The sequence below is a fragment of the Rhinoraja longicauda genome, chromosome 12, assembly GCF_053455715.1.
Source record: "Rhinoraja longicauda isolate Sanriku21f chromosome 12, sRhiLon1.1, whole genome shotgun sequence".
Lineage (NCBI taxonomy): Eukaryota > Metazoa > Chordata > Chondrichthyes > Rajiformes > Arhynchobatidae > Rhinoraja > Rhinoraja longicauda.
In genome coordinates this window covers 12350840-12375518 of record NC_135964.1, presented here as the reverse complement: position 1 = coordinate 12375518, position 24679 = coordinate 12350840, and the positions used below count along the sequence as shown (strand labels likewise).

At 44.8% G+C, this 24679-nt stretch overlaps 1 protein-coding gene across 2 annotated transcripts in view; it reads left to right on the top strand.

Annotated features, from left to right (window-relative positions):
* The window catches only part of cd247 (CD247 molecule), a 146185-nt gene that overhangs the window by 59017 nt on the left and 62489 nt on the right, over nucleotides 1-24679 (top strand). The window contains exon 1 of one of the 2 annotated variants that reach the window (XM_078409043.1): nucleotides 4350-4470. The exons of the other annotated variant lie outside the window; for it this stretch is intronic. Within the exon in view, the coding sequence (XP_078265169.1) occupies nucleotides 4413-4470 (58 nt within the window). The 5' untranslated portion in view covers nucleotides 4350-4412. Of the gene's footprint in view, nucleotides 1-4349; nucleotides 4471-24679 lie in introns of those variants that run through there. 2 annotated transcript variants of the gene reach the window in all.

Here is a 24679-nt window from a genome sequence, read left to right as displayed (position 1 = left end):
TAGATACAGTACAGTACATATCACTCCAAATCTATCTTATCTAGGTGGGAAAGAATGGATCGACTGGGCTAGTATTCACTGGAATTTAGCAGGATGAGAGGGGATCTTACAGAAACATATAAAATTCTTATGGGATTGGACAGGCTAGATGCAGGAAAAATGTTCCCGACGTTGGGAGAGTCCAGAACCAGGGGTCACAGTTTAAGAATAAGGGGTAGGCCATTTAGGACTGAGAGTAAAAACTTTATCAGCCAGAGAGTTGTGAATCTGTGGGATTCTCTGCCACAGAAGGCAATGGAGGCCAGTTCACTGGATGTATTCAAGAGAGAGTTAGATATTGCTCTAAGGGCTAATGGAATCAAGGGATATGGGGAAAAGCAGGAACAGGTTACTTGATTCTGGATGATCAGCCATGACCATATTGAATGGTAGTGCTGGCTCGATGGGCCGAATGGCCTACTGCACCTATTTTCTATGTGGATACAGAAGATTCAGTGCATCCCCAATCCTGGACTTTCCACTCATCACTTTAATTTCAAGTTTCATGTATCTTGTGTTTCATTACTGTTGGCAGACCAATTTCCCTCCTGGATAAATAAAGTTATATCGTATCGTAGCTGTCTAAATGTTTCTTAATCATTGCGATAGTAGCTTCAACTACCTCCTTCGGCAGCTTGTTCCATACACACGCCACTCTTTTTGTAAAGATGTTGCCCCTTCACGTTCTTATTAAATCCTTAATATTTAATTATGACCGCCCCTCTTAAACCCATGTCCTCTGTTTCTGTAACCAAGCGCAGGCTCGGCGATCGCTTCGCTGAACACCTGCGCTCGGTCCGCATTAACGCAACTGATCTCCCGGTGGCCCAGCACTTTAACTCCCCCTCCCATTCCCAGTCTGACCTCTCTGTCATGGGCCTCCTCCAGTGCCATAGTGAGGCCCGCCGGAAATTGGAGGAGCAGCACCTCATATTTCGCCTGGGCAGTTTGCGGCCCGGTGGTATGAACGTCGACTTCTCCAACTTCAGATAGCTCCTCTGTCCCTCCCTTCCCCTCCTCCTTCCCAGATCTCCCTCTATCTTCCTGTCTCCACCTATATCCTTCCTTTGTCCCGCCCCCCCGACATCAGTCTGAAGAAGGGTCTCGACCCGAGGCGTCACCCATTCCTTCTCTCCCGAGATGCTGCCTGAACTGCTGAGTTACTCCAGCATTTTGTGAATAAATCCTCTGTTTCTTGATTCCCTTACTCTGGATGAATGATTGCATTCCTCTCATGATGTTATACACATTTATTAGATCACCCCAGCCTCCTGCTGTCGAAGGAATAAAGTCCTAGCCTGCCCACCCTCTCCCTGTAGCCCAGGCCCTCGAGTCCTGGCAACATCCTCATCAATCTTTATCTCCTGTAAATCTTTTCTGCACTCTTTCCTGCTTGCCCACAACCTTCCGATAACAGGGTGACTAAACAGGTTCAACCCCCACTTCTAAAGATCATAAGGGCATAAGTGATAGGAGTAGAATTAGGCCATCAAGCCTACTCTGCCATTCAATCATGGCTGATCTGTCTCTCCCTCCTAACCCCATTCTCCTGCCTTCTCCTCATAACCCCTGACACCTGTACTAATCAAGAATCTATTTATCTCTGCCTTTTGCACCAGCATCTGCAGTTATTTTCCTACACATCAAGAATACGAATACATTTGTAAGGCACGATTTTACCCTTAACAAAGCCAAGCTGACACTGTAAGCTAACTTTTCAAATATTCTGCTATTGCTTAGGTGAGAGATACAGCTTGGAAACAGGCTCTTTGGCCCACAAAGTCCATGCTAACCATCGATCACCCATTCACACTAGTTCTATGTTATCCCACTTTCTCATCCAACACACCAGGGGCAAATTACTGAGGCCAATTAATCCGATAAACCCACACGTCTTTGGAATATGGGAGGAAACCGGAGTACCTGGAAGAAACCTATGTGGTCACAGGGAATATGCAAGCTGAGACCAGTCAACACTTGAGGGGGATCGAACACGGTTCTCTGGCACTGAGGCAGCACCACTGGGATGTCCATTAGCCCCTGAATAACTATTCTACTATTTTCACAATGATAGTTGTTAGGCTGTTGTTACTTATTTGCCTCCACACTTTTGGAATCCGTGCCTCAAATTGCAAATTTTCCAATCCAAGGACTTTTGAAATATTCTTCTTTCCCTTCTCCGCTCTGCTCTGCCTCCTTCTCTCTGTTTTAAGAGTTCTGAGACTCTTTCGGGCTGTGTGTGTCTGTCCCGAAAGGATTACTTGTTTACTACTTTGTTAAGTGTTAATTATTTATTTAAGGTTCTATCAGTCCATGGTGCTTTGGAGACATGGGAGGGTTATAATTAGTGGGTCAGTGGTGCAGTGTATCGTTATTGTTGTATTATCATTGTTGGTCCAGCAAAATGAGCTAAGTTTGGTTTATTGTCACGTGTACCGAGGTACAATGCAAAGCTTTCATTGCGTGCTAACCAGTCAGTGGAAAGACAATACATGATTATAATCAAGCCATTCGCAGTGTACAGACACATGATAAAGAGAATAACATGAATAACATTTTAGTGCAAGGTAAAGTCCATTCTAAGATAGTCCGAGGGTCAGCTCTCTAGTTGTTGGTAGGATGATTCAGTTTCCTGATAACAGCTGGGAAGAAACTGTCCCTGAATCTGGCGTATGTGTTTTCACACTTCTGTACCTTTTGCCTGATGGGAGAAGAGAGGAGAGGGAATGGCCAGAATGCGACTCATTCTTGGTGGTCATAGGCCGAAGGTTATTAAAAATCAGTGGCAGTGTTACATTCAAAGAGACTCTGAGCAAATCTTTAAATTTTTCCTGTCTGCCTGGTAATCTCCTTCCATGACACAGTTTGAAGTAGAATGCTTCGGTTTCACGAATGCAATCCATGTAACCTTCCCAACATATGTAAGTGAACTAGACTTTCAGCATTGGGCATGTCGGCTTGGAGAACATTGCTGATGTTGGTTCACTCATTATTCCAGTTAATTTGGATGATTTTGCTTGGCAAATGGGATCTCCTTCACTGCCCTGAGATACATGCTTTGGATAGCGTGGATGTCAGAAGTGAAAGAAAGACAGGAATTACAGCTACCTGGTAGACCACAGGTTTTGTGCCAGGTCCGAAGCCTTGATCTTAAGATCTCCTTGGCACATAGTCTGAAGAGGGGTCTCGACCCGAGATGTCGCCCGTTCCTTCTCTCCAGAGATGCTGCCTGAGCCGCTGCGTTGCTTCGGCATTTTGTGTCTACCTTGACTGATCAAGGCCAATGTGCCGAAAGTCTTCTTGACCACCCTGTCTAACTGTGATGACATTACAGGTTAGAAACACTCATAATGTCTGAGTAGTAATCCTCTCCTGTCCTTTTGGTTGTGTATGTGGGGGGTGGGGGGGGGGGGGGGTGGTGAGGGTGGGGGGGGGGGGGGGGGGTGTGGGTGGGGGAAATCTTTCTTTTTTTTTTAGGTCTCTTCCGCGGGGCCTTCCATCACCTGGCGCGGCTCGGCCGCGGGATTGAACAGCGCCCGGTGCGGCTCGGCCGCGGTGCCTTCCATCGCCTTCCATCACCCGGCGCGGCCGCGGGACTGAACAGCGCCCGGTGGGGCTCAGCCGTGGGGCCTTCCATCGCCCGGCGCGGCCGCGGGACACCATTCTGCTTTAGTTAAACATTTTGTTCAAGATGGCCGCGCCGTTGTGTTTGGCTGCCTGCCACTGTATGTTTCTTTTTTTTCCTAATCAGATGTGCAGCACTTTGGTCAACGTGGGTTGTTTTTAAATGTGCTACACAAATAAAATTGACTTGACTTGACTTGACTTAAATTGTACAAAACATGCTAAAATTCTAAAGGCTTTTGCATTTATTCTACTTCGACTTGTAACTAAATACTAAATATGTAACTAAATATGTAACTAAATACTGTGAAAGTATGGAGGCAAATATGATAGTGGCGTTTAAGAGACTTTTAGTTTGGCCTATGGATATGCAGAGAATGGAGGGAGGCAGGAAAGGTCAGTTTATCTATTGGCATCATGGACATTGTGGGCTGAAGTATATTCTGTGTGCACGCAGTTGAATAAAAGTTTAAACAAAAATAATTGGGACATTAGAAGAAGAATATGGTAGGGAAGGTAGTACTGGTTCAGTGTGTTTTTAATTTTTACCGAGATGAAGCAAAGTTGTAATGCTGATAAACGTGTTATCACGGTGTATATCTCCACACACAGACGTGGTCTATGTTGCACGTACACTATACACTAGCTCCTTCGCCACTTCCTGAGCGCACAGGCAACAAGCCACATCGCACCGAGGACCAGAGGTGGCGAGTGGGGGGAGAGAGGAAGGGGAGAGAGGAAAGAGTGCAATGCACTTCAAGTGGATTTGTGCTGTGACATGCTTGGCTGCAAAACTCCAGCTCTCTGGTAAGACTTTCTCTTTTTACTTAAACTCCGAACAAATGGAACCATGGATGAGTTGCAGCCCACTGCACCTTTTTCACAGCTTAGCTTAATGGCCCTGGCCACTGAGTTCAGTCTAGCAGCCCAGCATGTGAGAAAGGACCCGTCAGGACAATAAAGCACAAACACCACAAAGATTGGAGAAACACCAAGTGGTTTTCACCCAATCAGTCAAAAGTGAAATATAGTAGATGTGGCAAATATTAATATTTTTTTTAAATGCTAGAAGTGCCTAACAGGTTAACTGGTCAGTGTGCGGAGTCTAGGGACTGACATGTCAGTATGATGGCTTTTCATCAGAATGTAACACTTGAAGTTTTTATCACTCATTTTATGGATTAAAAATTGACTGTGCAGAATTACTAATCTATTTATTACCGTTGGATGAGCAAGGATTTAATTGTTCGGTCGTTGGTACATATGGCAATTAAGAACTCTTGGTTGGATATGTTCCTTTTTTCTGCTAAAAGTTTGTAAAATTCTAATTTAATACCCACTGCGTCAATTATATTTGTTAGAAGAGTAAATATTTCATTTGTGATCCAACCAAGTTACAACTGCCCTGTCAGTATCGTCATAGTTGTATTTTATTGTGAGGTTAACATTACATATTCTTAGAGCAACTGGAGATGCTGCCTGGCCCGCTGAGTTACTCCAGCATTTTGTGTCTATCTTTGGCAAAGTTGTTTGCTTTTAATTTTACGAAACTGGTTTATTGACTTCCAGTGGGCAGAGTGGATGTTGTATGCAACCATTTGGCAACAGACCACCTCCAACTGCATTTAAATGACTCTGAGACAGAATGAAGAGATAATCAAGAGTGTTTAATTGTCTCAACGGAATAAAGGCATCCTTGCTGCAGCTTACAGGCCCACAAAACACAATAACATACAGGGTACAATAAATTAATAACAGTTAATAATACTGGTTAGTAATAACAGTTAATAATACTAGTTAGTAATAACAGTTAATAATACTAGTTAGTAATAACAGTTAATAATACTAGTTAGTAATAACAGTTAATAATACTAGTTAGTAATAACAGTCAAAAAAACTAGTTAGTAATAACAGTTAATAATACTAGGTAACCAAATAGTGCAAAACCAAAGTCCGCAGTGCATCCACCCATAGACGCAGTCCGTGGAAGATCACAGTTGCTAAAGTGGCAGCACTCTCATTGTGCAAAATATCTTGTACATCATCTGTATGTTTTATGAGCAAACTACAATGTACATACATATTTCACAACTCTGCACACCATTTGTGCTGAGAAAACACCATTTCAGCTAAATCACCTGTTGTGAATAAGCTTCAATTTTACAATGATTTTCTTCCCAATTAGATGTTTAAAGCAGCTTATTTATTGCCAGCTCTAACTTGTAGTATTTGTCACATGACTCTGTGCAACATTTATTATTCCAAGTTTTATTTTATTTCAAGTTTTATCAACATTTATAATTCCTTCAAATAATAGTCTTTCGAGTAAGTGAACCAGTCTCCATGTTGTGTGTGCGCATTTAAAAAAAAATAGATTCCTGTTATACAATTATTACTACCGTAATTTATATTATGTCTAAATCGCCTTTGTTACAAGGTGACAACGTCCTGTATATGTTTCAGTTGCCGGTTTCTTCGTAACCTGTTCCTTTAATTAATCTACAGATGTGCCTGAGATAGGTGTAGTTGTGTTGTGACGGGTAATTGCTGTGAATTAGAAGGGATGCCTGACATTTTTGCGATGAAACGTGTTCATAGTTCCATAGTATCTGGCATCAGCTCAGTCAACAAACGCCAGCCTGTTTCATCGGATAGTTCACAAGTCAATATATGGGAACTTGAATCTGAATTAAGGAGCACCTTCAGTACAAATTCAGTACAATAAATTGCATCAGCCCAAATTAACGCTGTTACAGATTTCCATTATCCGCATTTATCTGGAATGTAACTTTTAAAAGTTTGTTTTCAAAAATTGATGTCTGGATTGGAAGGATTGAATTACTGTGCAGAATTCATTTGTCTTTTACACTTGTCAGTAAAGGCATACGGACATTATTTGGAAGATACCCAGTAGAGTCATACAGAAACAGGCCCTTCAGCCCACTTGTCCCCGCCAACCAAGATGCCCATCTCAGCTAGTCCCACCTGTGCGTTAGGCCCATATCTCTACAAACCTGTCCTATCCACGTGTATTTTAAATGTTGTTTTAGTACCTGCCTCAACTACCTTCTCTGGCAGCTCGTTCCCTATACCCACCACCCTCTGTGTGAAAAAATTACCCGTCGGGTTCCTATTCAATCTTGCCCCTCTCATCTAAATCCTATGTCCTTTTTTTGATTCAGTAATTCTGGCAAAGGGCATCCGATTCTCAGACAACATGGCCTGAGAGTAAACAGAGCCGTCTCATCACTGCTGCCCTCGGGCAGGAGGTAGAGAAGCCTGAGGTCCTACACCACCAGGTTCAGCAACGGCTAGTCCTGAGAGTGAACATCTCGGCGCTCAGCCACTTATTATATCTCCAAAGGAGGCTATTCAGCCCATCAGTTCAGTGCTTGCCCCCGGCAGAGAAAGTCGATCTCGTTCATTCAGTGTAGCCCTCTAACCTTTTTTACTCAACAACTCTCTTCTGTTGATTTTTGGTTGTGGGGTGATCCTGGAGCCCGGTGCCCAAGAAGAACACAGTGACCTGTCTGAATGACTGCCGTCTGATAGCACTTACATCCACCGTGGAGAAGTGCTTCGAGAGATTCAACTACTGCCTCAGGAATGGCCTGGATCCGTTTCAATTTGCCTATCGCCACAACAGGTCACCGGCAGACGCTGCCTCATTGCCTCAGGAAGACGGCATCTAACATCAAGGCTCCCCACCATCCGGGCCGGGCTGGGCCCTCTTCTCACTGCTGCCGTCGGGCACGAGGTACAGAAGCCTGAAGTCCCACACCACCGGGTTCAGGAACATCTACTTTCGTACAACCATCAGGTTCTTGAGCCGACCCGCACAAACCTAATCCTACCTCGGCAACAGCACAATCGGCCCACCTCTTATAATGCTCTGGACTTCTCTTTTTTCCAATGATGCTTTTGCACTAATGTCTTTCTTCTTTCTTTTAAAGTTTTATGTGTAATTTGATGATGTCTAATCTGTTTTTGTGTGTCTGTCTGACTCCATGTGCCTTTTGCAAGCAGGATTTTCATTGCACTTGTCCCTCGCTGTGCTTGTGCTTTCGACAATACACAAAAGAGTGACACCAAATGCTGGAGTAACTCAGCGGGACAGGCAGCATCTCTGGAGAGAAGGAATGGGTGACGTTTCGGGTCGAGACCCTTCTTCAGACTGAGAGTCAGGGGAGAGAGAAACTAGAGAAATGGAAAACGACAGGTCAAAGCAGACAATGATAAGGAAATGTAGAATGGTTCATTGTTGGCTGGGGGAAGGTGACAACAAGGCAGACAAACAGTAAAATTAATCAGGAGGACAGTGAAACTAGCCAGAGAACTAGGGTGGGGGAGGGATGGAGAGAGGGAAAGCAGGGTTATGTGAAGTTAGAGAAATCAATGTTCATACCACCAGGTTGTAAGCAGCCCATGTGAAATATGAGGTGCCGTTCCTCCAATTTGCATTGGGCCTCACTTTGACAATGGAGAAGGCCCAGGACAGAAAGGTCAGTGTGGGAGGGGGAGTTAAAGTGTTTAGCAACCGGGAGATCAGGTAGGTTTAGACGGACTGAGTGGAGGTGTTCAGCGAAACGATCGCCGAGCCTGCGTTTGGTCTCATCGATATATAGGAGTCCACACCTGGAACAGCAGATGCAGTAGATGAGGATGGAGGAGGTGCAAGTGAACCTCTGCCTCATCTGAAAAGACTGTCGGGGTCCTTGGACAGAGCCGAGGGCGGAGGTTTCGGAACAGGTGTTGCATCTCCTGCGGTTGCTGGGGAAAGTACTTGGGGAGGGGGTGGTTTGGGTGGGAAGGGTTGAGTTGACCAGGGTGTTGCGGAGGGAACGGTCTCTGCGGAAAGCAGAAAGGGGTGGAGATGGGAAGATGTGGCCAGTTGTGGGATCCCGTTGGAGGTGGCGAAAATGTCAGAGGATTACGTGTTGTATGCTACGGCTGATGGGGTGGAAGGAAAGGACGAGGGGAACTCTGTCCCTGTTGTGACTGGAGGGAGGGGGAGCAAGGATGGAGCTGTGGGATATCGAGGAGACCCTAATGAGGGTCTCATCTATGTTGGAAACCCCCATTCCGTAAAGAATGAGGACATCTCGGGTGTTCTAGGATGGAACACCTCATCTTGGGTGCAGACGCGGCGTAGACAGAGGAAATGGGAGTAGGGGATAGAGTCTTTGCAGGAAGAAGGGTGGGAAGAAGTGTAGTCTAGATAGCTGAGGGAGTCAGTAGGTTTATAATAGATGTCGGTCGACAGTCTATCTCCTGTGATGGAGACAGTGAGATCAAGAAAGGGGAGGGAGGTTTCGGAGATGGTCCGTGAATTTGAGTGCAGGATGGAAATTGATGGTGAAGTTGATGAAGTCAGTGAGATCTGCGTGGGTGCAGGAGGCAGCACCGATGCAGTCATCAATGTAGCGGAGATAGAGTTCGGGGGATATGGCCAGTATATGTCTGGAAAAGGGATTGTCCAACGCACCCTACAAAGAGGCCGGCATAGCTGGGGCCAGCAGTTTTAACTGCTGCACCACTGTGCCACCAAATCCATTCACATCATTCTGGATAACTGAAGTCATTGAGAGGGCGAGTTGGACAAGCAGCCGGGGGATATGTCGGCGTGAGACACGTGTCCACGCTCCATCTCCTTGGTCTTGATAGCCCACCAGGCACCATCCTGCCTGTGTTCATTTGTGGCCGCCCCTCACTGATCCTGGTCATGTCCCAACTCCAGCTCTCCCACCACCCGCTACGTTCAGTCTGAAGAAGGGTCTCGACCTGTAACCTCATCCATCCTTTGTCTCCAGAGTTGCTGCCTGACCCGCTGAGTTACTCCAGCACTTTGTGTTTATCTTGTACTGGTAACTCTCTGTAGCAGTAAATAAAGTTGTTGAGAGGACGCTGTGTTTTCAATGTTGAACTTCACTTGAGTGGATTTCTCGTAGCTTGGCTTGGAGACTTAAATATAACATTGATTTTTCAAGATTTGCAGTTCCTCCATTCTGTTGAACGCTGTATGATATCCCTTTGCACTCGTTGAAACATAGTCGGCATTAGTGAAGGAAGGTGACACTCAACATGTCACAACAGCGTAATAATGACCAGATTCTATCACATGTTGAAGATAGACACAAAATGCTGGAGTAACTCAGCGGGACAGGCAGCATCTCTGGAGAGAAGGAACGGGTGACGTTTCGAGTGGAGACCCTTGTTCAGACATGTTATCTGAGTTACAATCAGCTTCCACTTGCTGCGATACCCAGTGTGGAGGTGCGGAGAGTCCGTTTGCACCGTACACTTGTTTCTTGTTGAACAAGTCAAATATGCTCACTTTTGAAATTAAGAGATTTACTATCAGCTGAAGGTTGTTACTTGACACACTAGCCGTTTAAGTGCAATGACATTTCCAGTTGCATGAGCGACACTAATTTACGAGTAGTTAAGGTTGGAGTTTGCTGTTTCAGACGACGATGTGTTCCCTCAGCTCCGTGGCTGTGTGTAACACAACCACCCGCTGCTGTCTGCTCCCTGTCCTGCCACACAACATCATCCCAGCAGTGCAGTGGCCTCCATCCTCTCCCCTTCGTGCTAAAGGGACAGCTTTTTCAATGAATCCCCTGTCATGGTTCCTCTGGATTGGCATTTTCTGCAGGTAAATTATTATCTATTCATGCTGACAGGCTCTGAAGAAGGGTCCCGACCCGAAACATCACCTACCCATGTTCTCCAGAGATGCTGCCTGACCTGCTGAGTTACTCCAGCACTTCTTTTGCGAACTAGCATCTGCAGTTCCTTGTGTCTATATGTTTTCGCAAATCTTCTTCTGAACAATTATCTTAAACATTACAGACACAACTAAACTACAGACACAGCTAAACTACAGACACAGCTAAACTACAGACACAGCTAAACTACAAACACAGCTAAACTACAGACACAGCTAAACTACAGACACAGCTAAACTACAAACACAACTAAACTACAAACACAGCTAAACTACAGACACAGCTAAACTACAGACACAGCTAAACTACAGACACAGCTAAACTACCAACACAACTAAATTACAAACTGTCTTGGTTGCACTAAAGGACTTTGGGAAACCCTTGGGGTTTCTGATTTATTGATTTTTGTTTATTATATTATCTACGAGTACAATGTTAAGCTGCAGCAAGTAAGAATGTCCACAATTAAACACTCTTGTGGATGGGTCAGGAGGATAGTAAAAGCTTCTTTAGGTATGTGAAGACAAAAAAAATTAGTTAAGACAAATGTGGGTCCCTTGAAGACAGAAACAGGGGAATTTATTATGGGGGTCAAGGAAATGGCAGACGAGTTGAACAGGTACTTTGGTTCGGTCTTCACTAAGGAAGACACAAACAATCTCCCAGATGTAACGGAGGAACTGAAGGAAATTCACATTAGTCAAGAAATGGTGTTGGGTAGACTGATGGGACTGAAGGGTGATAAATCCCCAGGGCCTGATGGTCTGCATCCCAGGGTACTCAAGGAGGTAGCTCCAGAAATTGTGGACACATTGGTGATCATTTTCCAATGTTCTATGGATACTGGATCAGTTCCTGTGGATTGGTGGGTAACTAATGTTAAATCCCACTTTTCAAGAAAGAAGGAAGCGAGAACGCAGGGAATTATAGACCAGTTAGTCTGACATCAGTGGTGGGGAAGATGCTGGAGTCGATTATCAAAGATGTAATCGTAGCGCATTTGGATAGCAGTAACAGGATCAGTCCAAGTCAGCACGGATTTACGAACGGGAAATCATGCTTGACAAATCTTCTGGAATTTTTTGAGGATGTAACAAGTAAAATGGACAAGGGAGAGCCAGTGGATGTAGTGTATCTGGACTTTCAGAAAGCCGTTGATAAGGTCCCACACAGAAGATTAGTGGGCAAATTTAGAGCACATGGTATTGGGGGTAGGGTATTGACATTGATAGAGAATTGGTTGGCAGACAGGAAACAAAGAGTAGGAATTAACGGGTCCCTTTCAGAATGGCAGGCAGTGACTAGTGGGGTGCCGCAAGGCTCGGTGCTGGGACCGCAGCTAGTTACAATATACATTAATGATTTAGATGAAGGAATTAAAAGTAGATTGAGTGACTGGGCAGATGCATGGCAGATGTAATATAATGTGAATAAATGTGAGGTTATCCACTTTGAAGGCAAGAATGCGAAGGCAGATTATTATAGGAATGGTGTCAGGTTAGGAAAAGGGGAAGTACAATGAGACCTGGGTGTTCTAATACATCAGTGACTGAAAGTAAGCATGCAGGTTCAACGGGCAGTGAAGAAAGCTAATGGCATGTTGGCCTTCATAAAGAGAGGAGTTGAGTATAGGTGCAAAGAGGTCCTTCTGCGGTTGTACAGAGCCCTGGTGAGATCACACCTGGAGTATTGTGTACAGTTTTGGTCTCCTAATTTGAGGAAGGACATTCTTGATATTGAGGGAGTGCAGTGTAGTCCTGGGATGTCGGGACTGTCATATGATGAAAGAATGGTGTGACTGGGCTTGTATTCACTGGAATTTAGAAGGATGAGAGGGGATGTTGTAGAAACATATACAATTATTAAGGGATTGGAACACTAGATACAGGAAAAAAAATCCCGATATTGGGGGAGTCCAGAACCAGGGGCCACTATTTAAGACTAAGGGGGATAAGAAAATAACTGCAGATGCTGGTACAAATCAAAGGTATTTATTCACAAAATGCTGGAGTAACTCAGCAGGTCAGGCAGCATCTCAGGAGAGAAGGAATGGGTGACGTTTCGGGTCGAGACCCTTCTTCAGACTGAACGAAGGGTCTCGACCCGAAACGTCACCGATTCCTTCTCTCATATCATCATATCATCATATATATACAGCCGGAAACAGGCCTTTTCGGCCCACCAAGTCCGTGCCGCCCAGTGATCCCCGCACATCAACACCATCCTACACCCACTAGGGACTATTTTTACATTTACCCAGCCAATTAACCTACATACCTGTACGTCTTTGGAGTGTGGGAGGAAACCGAAGATCTCGGAGAAAACCCACGCAGGTCACGGGGAGAACGTACAAACTCCTTACAGTGCAGCACCCGTAGTCAGGATCGAACCTGAGTCGACGGCGCTGCATTCGCTGTAAAGCAGCAACTCTACCGCTGCGCTACCGTGCCGCTCCTGAGATGCTGCCTGACCTGCTGAGTTACTCAAGCATTTTGTGAATAAATACTTTCTAAGAATAAGGGGTAGGTCATTTAGAACTGAGATGAGGAAAAACTTTTTCACACAGAGGGTTCTGAATTTGTGGAATTCTCTGCCTCAGAAGGCAGTGGAGGCCGATTCATTTGATGCATTCAAAAGAGAGTTAGATATAGCTCTTAGGGCTAGCGGAATCAAGAGGTATGGGGAGAAGGCAGGAATGGGGTACTGATTGTGGATGATCAGCCATGATCACAGTGAATGGCGGTGCTGGCTCGAAGGGCCGAATGGCCGCCTTCTGCACCTATTGTCTATGTATCTAGGAGTCAGAAGGGTTTAATTGTCATATGTACCGGCAATGGAACAATGAAATTCTTACTTGTTGCAGCTTAACAGGTCCATAAACACATGATTATATATTTATCTGTGTGTCAAAAATACATGCAATTCATAACAGTAATTCTAGGCAGCCAAATAGTGCAAAAGGGAAGTTCTTTGTGGAACCAAAGGCACAGTCCATGAAAGACCATCGTTGCCGAGGTTAGTGTTGTGCAGTGTTCAGGAGCCTGATAGTTGCTGGGAAGAGGTTGTTCTTGAACTTGGAGATCATGGTTTTCAGGCTCCTGAACCTTCTTCCCGACGGTAGCAGTGAGATGAGAGGTGTGGGTCTTTGATGATATCGATTGCCTTTTGCTTGGAAGAATAGTATTAAACTTAATACTGTTCAGTGCTGATAAATGATAAACTCACTTAATTAAAGGGGTTGCTTTTCTGCAATCCCCTGTTAAAGTATGTCTGGTTAATAAATCAACAGGGCATCTCAGGAATATTCTAAATGTTGTAAAACTGGAAACAAGTCTGATTCAAATTCTAACGCTTTCAGCAATTCTTTAATATCGGCCCCTAGGCATCTGTCAAGCATTAAAACTGTAGCTGTTTTTGGTCACTTGTCCACAGCAAGTTATCCACGCAATCTGTAATACTGGGTATTAACAATTGTACCATCTGAACAATTGCTCTCTAGTGCCTTATCGTGTGTGCAGCAGCAGTCTTTAGCAAGATGGTCCGCCAAAGTCAATGGTGAAGTCGAGTTTATTGTAACATGCTTGAGTGCGGTGAAGGACAGGTACAATGTACATCTTACTTTCAGCGGCATCACAGGTACATAGATAATGCACTAAAACACAAATCATACATACATCCCACACAAATTCTGAAAAACAGTAAAAGAAAACAAAAGACTTTGCATGAAAAAAGCAAGACGTTAGTGCAAAATACAATGAGAAAACAAACCCATGTTAATGGTAGTGCAAGGAGGTGTGTAGGAAGGAGCTGTACATGCTGGTTCACACTGAAGATAGACTTCGTCAAGCAGGAGGTGGTCTGTGGTGTTCCGTAAAGGCGGTAGGATTAGGGCTGTGCGGCTCAGTTCAAGACGTGATGCTTGTAGGAAAGTAGCCCAGTATGCTGTAAGATGGGCAGAAGGGCATGTATCCATGCTGCACATCTCTACGACTCTATGGCGCATGGCCTAATGTCCGTATTGAACATTTCTCCTACCTCACCCCTGGATTCCCTCCATAAATGTCTCCCACACTAAGGAGATCCTTAAAGTCTTCAAGATTTTGATAACGTTCTTATATCCAGGTACCTGGTGTCAAATTGCCATTCTTGTGAATCACCTTGTGGTTTAGTTTAGTTTAGTTTAGAGATACAGCGCAGAAACAGGCCCTTTTGGCCCACTGGGTCCGCGCCGACCAGCGATCCCCGCAGATTAACACTATCCTATACCCACTAGGGACAATTTTTACATTTACCAAGCCAATTAACCTACAAACCTGTACGTCTTTGGAGTGTGGGAGGAAACTGACGCAGGTCACGGGGAGAACGTACAAACTCCGTACAGACAGCACCCGTAGTCGGGATCGAATCTGGGTCTCCGGTGCTGCATTCGCTGTAAGGCAGCAACTCTACTGCTGCGCCACCGTGCCACCCAAGATCAGGCTCGTCCGGGATTTGAACCAGACACCTCTTGCACCTGAAGCGAGAATCATACCCCTACACCAAAGAACCAGTGGTATCTCACTCTAGTGATGACGCCACGTCAATGAAAAATATTATTGTTGAGGATATAGAAAAGTGAATCGCTGCAAGTGCTAATTGTACAAAGCGGAGTGTTTTGCAAGACATTCCACTTTGTAGAGAGTTGGAAGTGACACTACTTTGGGGGACCAGACGGGACAGTCAAGTGTCGACCATTACTTTAACTCTAATGGGAGAGTGGCAGCACGACACAGAGTCTAGCGAGAGGGACTGACACTGCTGGTTCAAGGTATTGTTAAGAAATTAATGGTGATAAGTCGGTACTAAGATAACAGCAAGAATGAAAGCAAACTGAAGAAGTGTATCATTATAGAAGATGGGAAAGTGCATCGGCAGTATTATTAGCAGCGTTAACAAAGATATTCATCGTGTCATTATCACGTCGCAGTTACAAATCAATATTGTGTGTTTGATTTTGTGTCGCACGTTTTAAGGCACAGCTCAAGATGTGTGGTACAGAAACATTTCACTCTGCAGCCCAGAAGCAAAAAGTTCCATCTATCAGCGTGGGAAAGATACGTTGCATACACCGGAAGCGGCTTCATTCTGGTTGGAGGAGAATAGCGAGGACAATTAAGATGCGTTGAATTTGGAGAACTGAGATTTTGATCATGAGGACAGTGTTGTTGGTGCTTCACAGATCCCTGGAATGGTAACAGTGTGCACGCACGTGTACAGTGAACGCGGCCTGACACTAAACGGTGAGAATGTCAGTCCCTGCACAAGTCCACAGAGCCGGCTACACTCAATCTGACCATGCACACAATATTATGGACAGAATCAGACAAAGACACATGGGTGGGACTGGGGCAAGGTGGTGATTGACCAGAGGGCAGGAAGGATTACAGGGCTAGAGGCCAAATGCAGGCAAGTGGCATTAGCCCTGTGTGCCAACATGGGAGGTATGGGCTGATGGGGCTGTTTCCATGCTGGGCACCTCTGTGACTCCTGTTCCTAATCTCGCTGTGGAGCGGGATGCAGGATAGGATACTCCAGAGTAGAAGTACTTCTTTTCGGTCTCCCCTCAAAGTTGGTGTTCCGGACTAAACAATCCAGGTCTCTCCAACCTCTCTTTGTGGCTAATACTCCCCGATCCAGGCATCATTCTGGTAAATCTCCTGTACCTTTTCCAAAGCCTCCACCTTCTTCCAGTAAAGAGGCAACCGGAACTGCATGCATTATTCCAAATGCGACTGAAACAAAGCCCTATCAAGTTGCATCATGACTTCCTGAGTATAATACTCAATGCCCAGACCAATGAAGGCAAGTGCACCATATGAGTAGGAAGGAATTGCAGATGCAGGTTTATACTGCAGATAGACACAAAGTGCTGGAGTAACTCAGTGACTCAGGCAGCATCTCTGGCGAACATGGATAGGTGACGTTTTGGATGGGGACACTTCTTCAGACCTGCTGAGTTACTCCAGATCTGTCTTTTTTTTGGTAAACCAGCATCTGCAGTTCCTTGTGTAGGAAAGAACTGCAGATGCTGGTTTAAATCGAAGGTGGACACAAAATGCTGGAGTAAACTCAGCGGGTCAGGCAGCCTCTCTGGAGAGAAGGAATGGGTGACGTTTCGGGTCGAGACCCAAAACGTCACCCATTCCTTCTCTCCAGAGATGCTGCCTGACCCGCTGAGTTACTCCAGCACTTTGTGTCTGCAGTTCCTTGTGTCTACGTGAACTTAAGAGTTGCCTGCCGCTTTATAAAACATGTTGTTGTCAGAGACTAGTGGTGGAAATGCATTTCAGAAGCATGTGGTCCCCAGATATATTGCTGCTAGTTTCTGTACAAGAGCTGCAGCCACTCATTCACCCAGGCAGCCCTAACCAGCAAAAGACCACACGCATCTTCAGAAGTAATCCCCCAACCATCTGTTTCATAATGACATTATCCTGAATGCAATTAGGAGGTTTCATTTTAAAAAGAGAAGGTTTGCATATGGGCCGTTAGGTTTCTGGCAAGTGTATTTCTGGCAAGTGTATGTTTACTTGCTGTTAGCGGATAAATGTAGGTCAATGAAAAGTTCTCGCCTTAAAATTGGTTGCGACCAAGAGGAATCCCTTGTTTTGTTGCAGTGGGGCAAAAGGCAAGGTGCGGACTGTTAAGCCACCTTGAAGTTGTACAGGGCCCTGTAGAGGGCACACCTGGAGTATTATGTGCAGTTTTGGTCTCCAAATTAGAGGAAGGACATTCTTGCTATTGAGGGCGTGCAGCGTAGGTTCACTAGGCTAATTCCCGGAATGGCGGGACTGTCGTATGTTGAAAGACTGGAGCGACTGGGCTTGTATACACTGGAATTTAGAAGGATGCGAGGGGATCTTATTGAAACATATAAGATTATTAAGGGATTGGACACGCTAGAGGCAGGAAACATGTTCCCAATGTTGGGGGAGTCCAGAACCAGGGGCCACAGTTTAAGAATAAGGAGTAGGCCATTTAGAGGGGAGATGAGGAAAAGCTTTTTCACTCAGAGAGTTGTAAATCTGTGGAATTCTCTGCCTCAGAAGGCAGTGGAGGCCAATTCTCTGGATGCTTTCAAGAGAGAGCTAGATAGAGCCCTAATGATCGTGGAGTCAGGGGGTATGGGGAGAGGGCAGGAACGGGGTACTGATTGTGGATCAGTCTGAAGAAGCGTCTTGACCCGAAACGTCACCCATGCCTTCTCTCCTGAGATGCTGCCTGACCTGCTGAGTTACTCCAGCATTTATATATACACACACACATATACCATACATATGTGTATATATACAGTATGTGTGTGTGTCTATATATGTTTTATGTGTGTGTGCACATGCTTAAAGTATATAGACGTATATATACATACACATACCTTTAAAGCATGTGTGTGTATAAAAACAGCTCTGGCATTTGGTAAATATATATATATATATCAATCATACATATCCCTATCACCTTTAAGTCATCTTTTAAAGATTGGAGAGATAAATAATTGCCTCTTAGAAATTTGAGCAATGAAAAATCTGCACCTATCTAATGAACACTTACAGACAAAAAACAGCTTTGGTGTCTGGTAAATGCCTCCATTTTGCAGAAAGTAACTGTGGATTTTGTAAAACAGCACGTTAAAATGTGTGACATTCTAATTTTGTGGTGGATCATCTGATGAAGAGGTTTGGAAGCAGTTTTATCTTTTGAATTGAATAGTTTGATTCATTATAGACTTTTCTCTTCAATATGGAGAACAGAATCAGATTTTTCGACTGAGTTCACTATTTTAGAGAAACTGAAATTTGAAAGAGCTCCCATTCAAATTAGTCAAACACTAAAAACTTTCCAAGGATATTCCAAGAATTAAATAATCTTCTCAATTCTGGTGGCAAACATTCTACAAACTCTCAACCTGAATCTTTTGTAATATGGTCACACAATTTCTGTAACTGATGCAGCATTTCACAAAATATTGGCAACTTGATGAAAAATTATTTGTAAGTTCTGCTGTTGAAGATTCAGCCACAACCAATTTCCACTTCTGAACACTTTATATAACTCCGTTAATGTGTCGAATAGACTTGGCATTTTTTCAAAGCCCAAATTTAACGCCTTTGATTTCCGACCCTCCAGATTGCACCCGACGGGCCTGTTTCCACACTGTATCTCTAAACAAAACTTTCAGTTTAGATTAGTTTATTTTCAGTTTATTTTATTTTATTGTCACGTGTACCGAGATACCGAGAAAAGCTTTTGTTGCGTGCTAACCAGTCAGTGGGAAGACAATACATGATTACAATCGAGCCATTCACAATGTACTGATGCAAGATAAAGCTAGTAAAGTCTGATCAAACATAGTCCGAGGGTCACCAATGAGGTAGATAGTAGTGCAGCACTGCTCTCTGGTTGTGGTAGGATGGTTCAGTTGTCTGATAACATCTGGGAAGGGGCTGTCCCTGAATCTGGAGGTATTCCTTTTTCACACTTCTATACCTTTTGCCCGATGGGAGAGGGAGAAGAGGGAGTGGCCAGGGTGCGACTCGTCCTTGATTATGCTGCTGGCCTTGCCGAGGCAGCGTGAGGTAAACTGCAACCAAACTGCACAGAGTTCACAGTTGACAGATATGGCCTTGTCTCATTATGCATGATCCTCAAAGAGTTACCCAGCCCGTCACACAGTGCTGGAGGAACTCAGCGGGTCTGGCAGCCTCTGTGGAGGGAATGGACAGGCGACGTTTCAGGTCTGACCTTTCCCTCCACAGGTGCTGCCCAACCCGCTGAGTTCTTCCAGCACTTTGTCCTTTGGTCAAGATTCCAGCGCCTGCAGTTCCTTCCGCCTCCAGCTATAGGTTTTCCCCATTTACAATTCTCAGAAAAACAATTTTTAAGTAGACCTCCGTGTTTCAGATCTGAATATAGCAGTCCGTACTTCTGATGAGTTCTCAAAATAGAACAGGCGGTCTCCCCTTTTATTGCACCAAGCAGCCAATGATCGATCCATGTTCAAAGTTATCAGACTCTATCTTCAAAGAATAAACTGACTGACTGGACCCTCTGAATTGGAATTATTCACACGATTTCATTGCAAGTAACAAATTAAATCAGAAAATAATGAAGTCCTGCTGCTTTGCTGTGGGTTTTAGTTTGCTCGAGCTTGTTTACATCATCAATTAATCTATGATTTTGCAGATCCTTTTTTTAACATAAAAAATTAATTAATACAGTAAATTAAATTAGTCCCTGGTGATATGAGAGTTAACAGTCCTGATGGCCTGTGGGAAGAAACTCCGTCTCATCCTCTCTGTTTTCACAGCGTGTCAGCGGAGGCGTTTGCCTGACCGTAGCAGCTGGAACAGTCCATTGCTGGGGTGGTAGGGGTCCCCCATAAAGTTGCTGACTCTGGAACTGCACCTCCTGATGTATAGGTCCTGCAGGGGGGGGGCGAGTGTAGTCCCCATAGTGCGTTCAGCCTGAACGCACTACTCTCCGCAGAGCCTTCCTGTCCTGGGCAGAGCTGTTCCCAAACCAGATTGTGATGTTTCCGGACAAGATGCTTTCTACAGCCCCAGAGTTAAACCACTGAAGGATCCTCAGAGAGACTCTGAATTTCCTCAACTGTCTGAGGTGGTAAAGGCGCTGCCTTGCCTTACTCACCAGTGCGGCAATGTGTGTTGTCCATGTCAGATCCTCTGTGATGTGGACTCCCAGGTATTTAAAGCTGCTCACCCTATCCACAGTAGACCCATTTATTTCCGGTGGCGTGTACGTCCTCGGATGTTATCATCATATCATCATATCATATATATACAGCGCGGAAACAGGCCTTTTCGGCCCACACCACCACAGTGTCGTCAGCAAACTTGATGATGGAGTTGGAGCTGAACCTGGTCACACAATCATGTGTGTACAGGGAGTACAGTAGGGGGCTAAGGACGCAACCCTGGGGGGATCCTGTGTTCAGGGTGAGGGGGTTAGATGTATGTCTCCCCATCTTGACCACTTGGGGCCTGGCGGTGAGAAAGTCCAGGACCCAGGCACACAGAGGAGTGCTAAGCCCCAGTTTCAGCAACTTCTCAGCCAGTCTGGTGGGGACTATTGTATTGAAAGCTGAACTAAAATCAATGAACAGCATCCTCACATAGCCCCCCTTCTGGCTGTCAAGATGAGAGAGAGCGGTGTGCAGAACCTGGGAGACCGCATCATCCGTGGATCTGTTCGTACGGTATGCGAACTGCAGCGGGTCCATATTGCGACGGAGGAAGGCACAGGACAGTTTATTGTCTCATGTGCCAATTAAGGTACAGTGAAATTTGATTTACCATACAACCATACTAAAAAAAAAGCAACAAGACACACAACTACATAAAAGTTAACATAAACATCCACCACAGCGAATTCCCCACATTCCTCACTGTGATGGAAGGCAATAAAGTCCCATCTTCGTCCTCTTTATTCTCCCGTGGTCGGGGCAGTCGAACCATCTGCAGTCGGAGCGATCAAAGGTCCCGCAGCCGGCGATCAAAGCCCCCGCGTCGGGGCGATCAAAGCCCCCGTGTCAGGGCGATCAAAGCCCCCGTGTCAGGGCGATTCATCGTCTATATCTCTCGTTTCCCCTTTCCCTAACCAGTCTGAAGAAGGGTCTCGACCCGAAACGTCACCCATTCCTTCTCTCCAGAGATGCTGCCTGTCCAGCTGAGTTACTCCAGCATTTTGTGTCGATCTTCTGAGTTTGCACATCGGATTTGCTGTACTAACCTGCCAATAATACCAATTTCTGGCACTCTGAAACCGCAAGGCAGTTTGCTTTAAACTTTTCACTGCAGGCAAAGAAACTTCCTCCATACAATTTGATTTCCTTTATTTTGGATTATTTACCTTCTCCAATGCATATTTTTTTGTCCCAATTTTGTTTCGATTCAGACATTGGAATCTATTACATGTACAGCCCTTAAACATTTAGAGCAAACAATTAATTTTCAGCTCTAGTTCTGGGAAGGCAATGACTAATGCACTCTACCCTACAATGGAACAAGACGGCAGAAGGTGGGGATTTCTCAATAACAGTGGTACTGTGTGTGACTCCGATCCAGAAACTGCCTCTCTGTTTATCAAATCATGCCTGCTGTTGCTGTTTCCATCGAGTTTCCAGTGTGTTTACTGTAGACAAGCGGTGGTGGTACACACGATTAATAAGCGTTCATGTCACGTGGCCAGAATACAAAATAATGACGTTTACATTTTTGGAGGTGCGCTATAAACAACAAATATTTCCCCTTTGATTTAAAAAAAAGATTCCTTTAGAAGCTATTTCTTTATATTGTTGAACTGGTGCAGTTTTATTAATATAATTTTGAAAATAATCCTTGTGATCTGAAAAACCCGTCCACCATCTGTGACTAATCTGGTTTTAAGAAATAATTCTGACCTGAAACATGTTCTTGAAGTTTCCCTTTCCTCAAAGAGCGAAACACAAATTAGATTGAACAGGGCTTTACCCGATAAGGGAAAATGGTGGCAATTTTATACACCGGCTTGTGAGGTTTCATTTAAAAATGAAGTTTAAATTGAGATTTAGTCTTAGGAGTCTGTAGCGGTAAAAAAAAACACCTTTGTCCCAACAGAATGGTTTCTTGCCATTATTTCAGCTACAGAGAGGCTTGATTCTACACTTTCTGCATTGATGTTGAACTCCGTCTTTTAAAAAGATCTTAATCAGATTCTTTCAACAATTTCAATGGGAAGAGAACAAGAGTCAAGAGTATTTAATTGACTTATGTAGTGGCAACAGAACAATACATTCCTTGTGCAGCTTATCAGACCCATTACACAATAATACACACATATATACTGATCAGTAATACAATTAATATTCATAACACTAGGTAAGCCTAGGTTCCACCAGGTGGCGCCCCCAGCACTGGCTGTCTCGCCAACCGTCTGTCTGTCCTTTCTATTGTTTTTATTATTTTGAGTATGTGTTAAAAGTATGTTTTAGTGTTTCCTGGTTTGTTTTATGTGGGGGGTGGGGGTGGAATTGGGGGAAACTTTTTTTCAATCCCTTGCCTTGACGGAGATGCGATTTTTCTCCGTATTGTATCTCCGTCCACACTGCGGCCTAATATCGAGGAGTTGGCGGCCTTTCCTGGAGTGCCGGCCTGGCACTTCATGCCGCGAGCGCGGACTTTAACATCACGGAGCTGCGATGCTTTGCCGAGGATCGATTGTGGACTGTGTTACCATACAGCCATACTAAGTGAAAAGCAACAAGACACACAGCCACACAAAATAAAATTTAACATAAACATCCACCACAGCGGATTCCACATCCTCACTGTGATGGAAGGTAATAAAGTTCAATCATCTTCCACTTTGTGTTCACCCGCGGTTGGGGCTGTTGAACCATCCGCAGTCGCCGCTGCCGACTGTCCGAAGCCCTCGTGTCGGGATGATGGAAACTCCCGCGTCGGGACGGTTGAAACATGTTCCGCAGCATGGAGTTCCCGAGTCGGCCTCTTCTTACCAGAGACCTCGGGCTTCACGATGTTAATGTGTGGCTGTGTGTCTTGTTGCTTTTCACTTAGTATGGCTGTATGGTGACTGAAATTTCACTGTACCTTAATTGGTATATGTGACAATAAATTGATCTTGGATCTTGAATCTAAGCATAATAGTGCAAAAACAGAACTCTGTCGAGCAACCACAGACACAGTCTGTGGAAGGTCATGGTTGCTGTGGTCAGTGTTGTGCAGTGTTCAAGAACTGCCGAGAAGAAGCTGTTCCTGAACCTGAAGGTCACGGTTTTCAGTCTCCTGTACAATACAAAGATCAATAAAAATTGAAGAGTTTAAAATAGCGCTATAGCATATAGGAAATACAAAAAACTGTAGAATGCTGGTTTGCAAAAAAAGACACAAAATGCTGGAGTAACTCAGCGGGACAGGCAGCATCTCTGGAGAACATGGAATGGTGACTTTTCGGCTCTGGACCTTTCTTCAGACTGATAGCATATAGTTACTTCCAGATGTTAAACACAGCTGCATTAGATTATAAATATTCCTTATACTGCACACTAAGTCCACAGACTAGACTGGCATAACTGTCAGTTAATGGCAGGCAGATACATGGCCTCTGTCCCTTGGAAAGGAATAAAGAAATATCCGAATGAATCTCATCTAATGGCTGTGGCATTATTGTAGCTGTCTGGACTCTGTTGTGATTGAGAGATACAGCAAGTAAACGGGGGCTTCAGCCCCAACATTGATCACCCGTTCACACTAGTTCTATGTTATCCCACCTTCTCATCCACTCCCTACACTCTTGGGGCAATGTATGGAGACCAATTAACCTACAAACCCGCACGTCTTTGGGATGTGGGAGGAAACTGGAGCACCCAGAGGAAACCCACGTGATCACAGGGAGAATGTGCAAACTCCACACGGACAGCACCCAAGGTCAGGATTTGATACTGTGCTTTGGTTTGCGAAATGCTCTGTTTCTTTGGTTTGTGTTTCTTTAATGAAACCACCAATGTTATATCGCTGAGACGGGATAAATGAATGAATTGTGGAGTGGGTGTTGGGTGGGGAACCACAAACAAGCACGTTCAGTTACAGGATAAGTCTGATAACTCCTGAAAATGAACTTGATGATTCCCAAAGATTTCCCCCATAGATTGCGACACAGACAGTAAAGATGCGACGAGCTGCCTGCCCAGTTCACTGGCTTCATCGGGTCGGCTGCGGAGTGCCATTACCACCATTGACTAGTTGTGGGTGAAGCCCATTGGCATTCACGGAGCTAGCTAGCACCTCGTGCAGGAAGTGCATGGCGGCTGTGGTGGATGAAGCATGCACCTAACCCATGAATCTGACCTGGGGAACATAGAAAACATTGAAAATTGGTGCAGGAGGAGGCCGTTTGGCCCTTCGAGCCAGCACCGACATTCATTGTGATCATGGCTGATCATCCACAATCAGTAACCCGTGCCTGCCTTCTCCCCATATCCCTTGATTCCGCTAGCCCCTAGAGCTCTATCTAACTCTCTTTTAAATTCATCCAGTGAATTGGCCTCCACTGCCTTCTGTGGCAGAGAATTCCACAAATTCACAACTCTCTGGGTGAAAAAGTTTTTTTCTCATCTCAGTTTCAAATGGCCTCCCCTTCATTCTTAGACTGTGGCCCCTGGTTCTGGACTGCCACAACATTGGGAACATTTTTCCTGCATCCATCTTGGTCATTGAACACTGTAGACCAGCACG